The sequence below is a fragment of the Colobus angolensis genome, unplaced genomic scaffold (assembly GCF_000951035.1).
Source record: "Colobus angolensis palliatus isolate OR3802 unplaced genomic scaffold, Cang.pa_1.0 Scaffold311, whole genome shotgun sequence".
NCBI classification, from domain to species: domain Eukaryota; kingdom Metazoa; phylum Chordata; class Mammalia; order Primates; family Cercopithecidae; genus Colobus; species Colobus angolensis.
The window spans coordinates 1,456,766-1,466,490 of record NW_012116389.1 but is presented as its reverse complement, the minus strand read 5'-3'; the positions used below and the strand labels follow the sequence as shown (position 1 = coordinate 1,466,490).

Sequence of the window (9,725 nt, the reverse complement as noted above, 5' to 3'; positions counted from 1 at the left end):
ATTGGAGTGTGGCCAAAAAAAAAAAAAAAAAAAAAAAAAAAAAAAAAGAAAAGTGGTACTTTAAAAAGGATTTATTTTCCAGTTGTTCATTATTGGTATATTGAAATATACCAGGTCTTGCTAAACTCACTTACAAGTTATAGAAGCTTTTTTTGTAAATTCCTTGGGATTTTCTACATAGGTAATCATGTCATCTGCAAATATTTCTTTCATTGAAATCTAAATGTCTTTTATTTATTTTTCTTCTTATGCTGGCTACAGCTTTCAGTAAAATACTGAATCATGGGTGATGAGAGTGGACATCTTTGCTTTCTTCCCAGTTTCTGGGGAAACAGTCTTTCATCATTATGATGTTAACTGTAGCTGTTTTTTCTACTTGCCTTTTTTCACGTTGAGGAGGTCTCTTTTATTCCTAGGTTACTGAGAGTTTTTATCATGAATGGATGTTGAATTTTATAAATTTTTTTTATTAGTAATTCATGGTTATGTGGTATTTCTTGTTTCATCAATTAATTATGATGAATTGCACTTATTGTTTTTCAAATGTTGAATCAGCTTTGGATTCCTGGGATAAACCTCACTTGGTCATCATGTTTTATTCTTTTAATATATACTGGATCAATGTGCTTATATTTTGTTGAGGAGTTTTTGCATCTGTGTTCCTAAGGTATACTGTCTATACCTCCTTGTCTTGTATAACTAAGTGACTTGGACCTTTTTGATGTCTATAAATGCTTATTTAATGATAGTTCCTTCAAATTGTGCTGTTACAGTACAGTTTACCTCTTCCTCAATTTTATTTTGTTTTGTTTTTTGTTTTGGTTGAGTGGTATCTTAGTATGTTTGAGCTGCTGTAACAAGGTACCTTAGACCAGATAATTGATAAATAATGGAAATGTATTGCTCACCGTTCTGGAGGCTGGGGAGTGCAAGATCAAGGCACTAGCAGATCTGGTGTCTAGTGTGGGCCCGTTTGTCATAGATAGTGTCTTCTTTGTTTCCTTACATGTTGGAAGGGGTACATAAATTCATTCAGGTCTCTTTTATAAGGGTACTAACCTCATTCATGAGGGTGTAGTCCTTATCACCTAATTAACTCCCAAAGGCTCCACGTCTTAACACTGTTACATTGGGGATTAAGTTTAATATATGAATGAGGGCAGGAAAAAACATTCAGGCCATAGCAGGTAAAATCAGAGTTTTGGCTGGACACGGTGGCTTACGCCTGTAATTCTAGCACTTTGGGAGGCCAAGGCAGGCAGATCATGTGGTCAGGAGATTGAGACCATCCTGGCTAACACGGTGAAAATCCTTCTCTACTAAAAATACAAAAAATTAACTGGACATGGTGGCATGCTCCTGTAGTCCCAGCCACTCAGGAGGCTGAGGCAGGAGGATCGCTTGAACCCAGGAAGTGGAGGTTGCAGTGATCCAAGATTGCGCCTCTGCACTCCAACCTGGGCAACAGAGCGAGACTCTGTCTCCAAAAAAAAGAGTTTTTATCAGCTGAAATGTTTTTTATTTTCATTTTTTGTTGTCTTTATATGAAATAGGTTTATATGGATAGCTTTATATGAAACTTGCCTCCTATGTTCTGTATTTTTTGAAATACCTTAAATTATCCTTGGTTAATGTGATATTCCACATGGAAGAGATCAGAGGTTTCAGTTATTTCTAGTACTCTTACTTTCTTAGTCCTTTAGTTCTTTTCTTAGTTATTGATATTTATATATCAAGAAAATCACCTTTATTTAAAAAAGTGCTGCAAATATTTTCTCTAATTCATGTGTTTTTTTTCTTTATAGCATTTCATTTCTATGTGGCATTTAACATTTTTTATATTTACATTTCTCACATTTATTTTGTTCTTTCTAATAAATTATTTACAAACATTTTCCCCAGTCTGAGATTGAAATATGTATGTATGTATGTATATATGTTTGTATGCCTACCTCCTGTGGCCTCTTCTAGATCTTTGAATCATTTTGTGTTTATTTTTTAAATCTTAGATTTGTTTGGTGTTTATTTTGAAGTAGGACATGAGACAGGCTCCAACATGCATATGTACTCGGTCTGTTAATTTTGTGTAGATCAATATCTAGTGAATCTTTCTTTGTTTACATCACTTTGTGTTTCAAATTACATTCAGGTGCTTCAGATAGTCTGTCAGTTTCTTCTCCTGAGTTCTCTCTGGGGGCCTTGGACCGGCTTCTGTACAGATAGGCTGCCTTCTGTCTGGTGAAGGCTGTCACCTTGGAATAATCCTGAGATTCTCTTTGCCGCTTTCCTTTGTTCAATATTCTCATCTTCCTTTTTTCTTAATTTCCTCATTGTGAATGTTGAGGGTATTCAGTGGAGTTGATGGTATGATTCATGATTTTGGAAAGATAACGAAAAGCCAGACCATGAAGAACCTCATATGTCGTAATGAGTTTTAGCTTCTTTTTAATGGTTATGTATTGAGAATATTTTATAGGTGAGTTACATTTGCTCTTATAGAGGGTCCATTGTGGCTAAAATTTATAGAGTAGATGGAATAAAGGAAAATTAAATAAAGCCTGTTGTAGTAATTCAGGAAAGATATAATGGTGCATAGAAATAAGACAACCATAGTGGGGGGTGTCATTTTCACAGAGCTTGGGGGTAATTGGGCATGAGAGAAAGGAAAGAAGAAGGGTCAAGGATAGTACTGAGGCTTCTGAGTTTGGCTAGTATATTGATCCTCAGGCACTGAGTTTAATTTTGGACATACAGTGTAAATGATTGCAATAGATCCTTTGCCTACATTCAACAAATGTTAACATTTTACTATGTTTACTTTATAATTTATATTTATCTGTCTTTATCTCTTTCACTTTGTGTGCACAGATGTGTGAGTGCGTGTGTGTTTTCTGACCCACTTGAGAAGTTTGTGGACATGATGCTTTTCTAATTCTAATTACTCCACTGAATGTTTCCTTGAAACAAGCCGTGAATTTCAAAATCAGGAAATTAACATTGATTCAGTGTTGTTAGCTAATCTACAGACCTTACAGAACTTCCAGATCTTGAATAGCAGTCAGTTATCATGTCTTTTTAATCTCTTATAATCTGGAAGAGTTTTTCAGTCTATAATTGCTGCAAATTTGAATGGCTTTGGAATTATGTATGTATACGTTGGGGGTGGTGTTGACAGGGGAAACGGACTTGTGATTGTGGTCTTTAGACCACAGAGTATAAATTAGAATCAGGAATGGACCCTGGGGATGGATTTTCTACTGTCTAGTTACTGCAAAGGTGGAAAACAGATCTTCTACTCAAGGATGACTGCACTGATTTGTTTTTTACCTGAAATAAATACTCTGGCTTTGATAATTCGGTTCAGGAACTAGGTGAGACTGATGCTTAGATATGTTTTTATCCTTAAGTAGCATAGAATTTACATGGCATATACATGACTATGTAAATTATTCCTACCTGGAAACATAGCACCAAATAGAAAAGGATTGGAGTGTGGCCAAAAAAAAAAAAAAAAAAAATTGAGCTTCTTAAATCTGTCTTGGATACACAGTGTTACTGTTAGGTGCTGGCACCTCTTAAGCTCTCTTGGGAACTTATATATTCCTGTTCTCTGTAGCCATCTTACTGATATTATGATTCTATATTTCTGACTACTTACATTCATTAACCATGTATGTGCATGTGTGTCTGTGTTCTGTTTGCATATTTATAGAAATTATTTATAGTCTGTCTTTTAAAAGGGAAAGTAGCACTATTCCTTGTCAATACTTAGTCCTTTGTGTTGAATTATACCTTTAATTAAAGAGTGTTATATGAGTATATGTTTCTTTGTGTCATGTATTGAGTATTATCTTTATTTTATTTCTGTTAAGTCCTCGGATGTGTAGACTAGAGATATGATCTCTCTATATGCAGCTCTTCTTGGAGATTTATATCTACATGCAGTTGTGACTGACAGTTGTATTATTTGCTGCCACATTTCCAGTTGTGTGATTGAGTACTTAACAGGCAGGCTTTGTCATTCAGTTGGCCTGGATTTTATCCAACTCTGAATATTGGTAAATTGCTTAACTTTTCAATACTCATTTTTTCTCTTTAAAGCGGGGACAATATTGTCAATTTGTTATGACTAATTTTCAGATTTAAATCAGATAGTATTAAAATTTAGTTATGGGATCTAGCACAAATTGAGAATGTGAAAACAGTAGTTGATATTATTTTACTTTCTGCCATCTGCTTGATTATTATAATCTGGTCACTCTGAGAATTGAGACTGCCCTATTTTGTTATGTTCTCTCAAAAAAAAATTTTAAATGTCTTCCACAGGATTTTGTCTCCACAGTTATCCGTTTACTTGACAGCCCCTCAACATACATTAGAGCAAAAGCCTTCCTGGTTCTTCTATATATTTTGATTTATAACCGTGAGATGTTGCTGCTCAGTTGCCAAGCAAGGTAAGATTTTCTCTGATGATTTCATCAGTAACTTCAATTTAGTGCCTGTTGTATTAGTAGTTGTAGGGTATTTCTTGGTCTCTGTGTATCTGGTATATTTTTTTAAGGGTTTTTCCAGGGGTTTAATATTTCACTTGTAATCTCAGCTTGGAAGTACTGAGGACCCAGAGAAGACCTCTGAAACTATGGCAGGGTGAGAAATGCCTTGTGTGTCCTTGATATGGTTTGGCTCTCTGTCCCCACCCAAATCTCACCTTGAATTATAATCCCTATAATCCTCACGTGTCAGGAGTGGGACCAAGTGGGGGTAATTGGATCATGGGAGTGGTTTCCCCCATTCTGTTCTTGTGATAATGAGTGAGTCTCACCACATCTGATGGTTTTATAAGCATCTGGCATTTCCCATGCTGGCACTCACTACATCCTGCCGGCTGTGAAGAAGGTGCCTGTTTTTCCTTTACCCTCTGCCATCATTGTAAGTTTCCTGAGGCCTCCTCAGCAATGTGACTCAATTAAACCTCTTTCCTTTATAAATTATTAAGTCTCAGATATTTCTTCACAGCAGTGTGAGAATGGGATAACACAGCCCTAGATCTGAGAACAGTCCAAAGTAGGGTGTTGAGATGGTTCTGGTTTGTACCTTTGGGAGTCAATATTAGACCAGTGGTTTGGTTGTAATTTTCCTTATTGTAAGATTCTGGAATAAGTAGCTGAAGGCTCAGAAGGAGGAGTAGGGAAGGGGGTGAGAGTTTATGGACTGGTACTAGGAAGGACAGGTCTTTCTCCAGGCTTGTAACTCTTTCCTCTAAAAGGAGGAGCTATTCTAGATGCTCCTCAAGTTCACTTCATGTTCTGATGCTTTCTGATTAACACCTTCTGAACCATCTGATCTGTGCTATATTGAAGCCCAGAGGAGCCCTGACAATTTGGTTTAATGTGTGTTTCTAGGTCCAGATTTTTGCTTGTTCTGGAGTACTGAGCAGAGTCTGGTATTGCTGAGATTGATCTAGATTAGGGGTTGGCATTTTTTTTTTTTCCTGTTAACAGTGAGAAAGTAGGCTTTGTAGGTCAAGAGGCAAAATTGGGGCTATGATATGCCTACCTATATAACAAACAAGACAACAAATTTCCATGTGTATTTTTGGAGACAGAGTCTTACTCTGTTGCCCAGGCTGGAGTGCAGTGGTGTAATCACGGCTCACTGCAGCCTTGAGCCCCACACCAGGCCCAAGCGATCCTCTCACTTCAGCTTCCAGAGTAGCTGGAACTACAGGTGTATGCCATCATGCCTAGATAATTTTTAAAATATTTTGATAGAGACAGGGTCTCACTGCATTGTCCAGGCTGGTCTTGAACTCTTGGGCTTGAGTGATCCTCTGCCCACATCTCACATACTTGATGTCAAGGTGTCGGCTGGTGCTGAGATTCTCAGTTGAGGCTCGGAGTCCTCTTCCAGGCTCACTGATTCTTGGCAGAATTCATGTTCTTGCAGTCTTTGGACTGACATCCTCACTTTCTTGCTGGTGTTTGGCTGCGGTTCACTCTCAACTTCAGGAATCTGTCCTTCTTCTTCATTGACATTTACTGAATACCTGTTTACTTTCTCTTGGTGGCCAGCAAGATTGCTTCTCATGCCTTGAAAAGCAGAGACTCATCCCCCTCATGCTTCGAACATCTTTGACTTCCCTCCTCTGCCATCAATCAGATAAAATGAATTTTAAATGTCTCACTTGATTAGCTTAGGCTCACTCACGTAATCTATATATCTTAAGATTAATGGAATTGGGACTTTAATTATGTCTTCAAACTCACTTCCCAATACAGATGCTCCTTGATTTACATTGGGGGTTGCATTTCAATAAACCCATCATAAGTTGAAAATATCATGTCAAAAATGCAATACATCTAATCTACTGAACATCATAGCTTAGCCCAGCCTACCTTAAATGTGCTCAGAACACTTATATTAGCCTGTAGTTGGGCAAAATCATCTAATGCAAAGCCTATTTATTTTTTATTTTTTCGAGATGGAGTCTTGCTTTGTCGTGCAGGCTGGAGTACAGTGGTGTGATCTCGGCTCAGTGCAGTCTCTGCCTCCCAGGTTCAAGTGATTCACCTGTCTCAGCCTCCCGAGTAGCTGGGATTACAGATGTGCGCTGCCATGCCTGACTAATTTTTGTATTTTTAGTAGGGATGGGGTTTCACCATGTTGGCCAGGCTGGTCTTGAACTCCTGACCTCAAGTGATCCACCTGCCTTGGCCTCCTAAAGTGCTGGGATTACAGGTGTGAGCCACCGCGCACTGCCCACAAAGTCTTTTTTTTATAATAAAGTGTGGAATATCTCATGTAATTTATTGAATACCACCCTGAAAGTGAAAAGCAGAATAGTTGTATGAGTATTCCATGTATGGTTTCTACTGAAGATTGTTTTTGCACCATCTCAGACTGACATATCATAAAATTGCAAAGTTGAATCATTGTAAGTTGGGTACCAGCTGAAGTATCCAGATTAGTATTTGAATAGCCAGGATGGTGGAGCTTTGGGGACAGGGGGATATTTAGCGTTCTGCCAACCACCACCATCCCCAGAATGGAGGGCTACACAGCTGTGGAAAGGCACAAGGAAAATGTCTGTACACAGCCATGGAGTCATCTACAAGATTTTATTATCCTGATAAAAGTCAGATGTAAAATAGTATTCGTAGCATACTGTTAATACCTTTTGTCTAAGAAAGGGGGTGATAACAGAGAATATATGTGCCTTTACTAATATTTTACAAAAGACAGAATGGAAAGTTAAATAAATTACAAGAGTGATAATTTACAGGATTAGGAAGAGAATAAGGAAGGTACAGGGGCAGGAATGAGCTATGCTTCTCTGAATGTACCTGCTTTATGGTCTAGACTTAAGAAGCATGTAAATGTTTTATATAATGTTAAAAATAAAAATGATAAAAATAAAGTGGTCTTGAAAAATTGAAAACAATCTGTGTGTCAAGTTTGTGATATGATTCCCCAGGGAAGAGAAATTTAAAGCGAGTACTTTTAAATCATGGTATTATGGCAGAATATTTCTATTGTAATATATTTTAGTGACCAAAATCCCATTAAGAAACCTTAAACTGCATTCAGTGTTCTTGTTGTCAGTGTTAATATGTGTGTTGCCATTTGAAACTATTACATATATATAGATGGTGTGTGTGTGTCTGTTTGTGTATGTATATATATATATGCTCTCTTTGGTGTGTGTATATATATATGGTCTCTATATATGGTGTGTGTCTATGTGTGTGTATATGTATGTGACCTCTCTCTATATGGTATATATATGTCTCTATGGTGTGTGTGTGTATATATATATATAGTCTCTATATATATGGTAAGAGAAAACTAATAATTATGCTAATTCCAGTAATAACCAATATTATCAGTGTAAAATGTACAATTATAAAAATATAAGTAAAATTGTCTCATCCTTAATTTGACTCTAAAGTGTTAGCATAAACTCATTTATTTTTCTATCTTTTTAAAGAAATTATATATTTCATAGTTTTATCTACTTGTGTTAGTTTGCTCAGACTGTCATAACAGTACCACAGATTGGGCAACTTAAACCACATCCATTTATTTTCTCACAGTTTCATCAGCTACAGATCCAAGATCAAGGTGCCAGCAGGTTTGGTTTCTGGTGAGGTCTTTCTTCTTGGCTTACACAGAGGGCTGCCTTCTTCCTGTGTCCTCACATGGCCTTTGCTCTGTGTTTGCGCACTCATGGTGTCTTTTCCCCTTTAAGTACACCATTACTGCTGGATCAGGCACCCCCCCAGCGTGACCTCATTTATCCTTAATTACCCCCTTAAATCTCCAAATACAGCCCTATCTCCAAACATACACGTCTTCAAATATAGTCACATTGAGGGTTAGGGCTTCAGCATATGAATTTTGGGGGGAACAGAATTCAGTTTATAACACTGAATTCAAGTTTTAATTCCTAAATACCATTTTCTACTCAAATCATGGTCTCTTGTATAAATAGGTTCCAAGTCCCTGGCACAGCTTTGCATTTAGACCAGAAATGAACAAATTGAGGCTGGGGCATGTCAGTCCTGAAAGCGAGGAATTTATCAGAGACTTCTAAGGTCATGTTAAAAGGAATGCAGGAGCCAATGTGAAGGAGCTTCTACTGGCCAAAGATGGGATTTCGAGAGTTCTTTATATATTTTAGGTATGAGTCCACTGTTAGATATATGGTTTGCAAATTCTTTCTCTCTGTGTGTAACTTGTCATCTTATCTTAACAGGATATTTTACAGAACCAAAGTTTTGAATTTTAATGGGTTCACTTTATCAATTTTTCCTTTAGTGGTTTGTAGTTTTGATGTAAAGAGTAAGAACTCTGTGTGGATCCCAAAGATTTTCTCCCATGTTTTAAAAAATATTTTTTATGATTATACGCTTTACATTTAAGTTTGTGATCCATTTTGAGTTAATTTCCGTATAAAGTATAAAGCTTAGTTAGAGGTTTTCTTTTGGTTTTGGTTTTGGTTTTTGCCTGTGGATATTTAATTGCTCTGGTGTTATTTGTTGAAAGGGCTATCTTTCTTGAAAATTGCCTTTGTACATTGTCAGAAATCATTTGGGCGTATTTGTGTGGGGCTGCTTCTAAACTTTTCAATTGACCTGTGTGTCTGTCCCTTTATCAATACAACATTGTCTTGATTACTGTAATTAAGATTACTTGATCATCATAAGGCTTAATATTGGACAGAGTGATCTCCTCTTTTTATTCTTCTTTGTCAAGATTGTTTTAGCTGTTCTGGGACCTATATGCTTTTCCATATAAGCTTTGAAATGAGCTTGTTTATATTTGCCAAAACCTTGCTGGTTTCATTAAACTAATGCATCAATACAAGGATAGTTGATATATTTACTCTATGGTCTGCTGATCCTTGAATGTGGTGTCTCTCTCTATTTATTTAGTTTTTTTTTTTTTTTAACCTTCTTTCATTAGCATTCTATAATTTCAGCGTGTTTTGTTAAGTATATACCTAGTATTTCTTTTTGTAGGGGAGCAATTGTAAATGGTATTGTGTCATTAATTTCAATTTCCACATTTAATTGATATGTTTGTTGATTTTATGTTCTACAGCCTTACTAAACTCACTTATCAGTTCTAGGTTTTTTTTTTCTCCTTCCTTCCCTCCCTCCCTCCTTCCTTCCCCTCCCTCCCTCCTTCCTTCCTTCCCCTCCCTCCCTCCTTCCTTCCTTCCC

General features: G+C 36.8%; 1 protein-coding gene across 1 annotated transcript in view; it reads left to right on the top strand.

The window, feature by feature from the left end:
* The window catches only part of ULK4 (unc-51 like kinase 4), a 728,320-nt gene that overhangs the window by 192,424 nt on the left and 526,171 nt on the right, over window positions 1-9,725 (top strand). Inside the window, exon 22 of the mRNA XM_011950984.1 lies at window positions 4,327-4,454. Within this exon, the coding sequence (XP_011806374.1) occupies window positions 4,327-4,454 (128 nt within the window). The remainder of the gene's footprint in view (window positions 1-4,326; window positions 4,455-9,725) is intronic.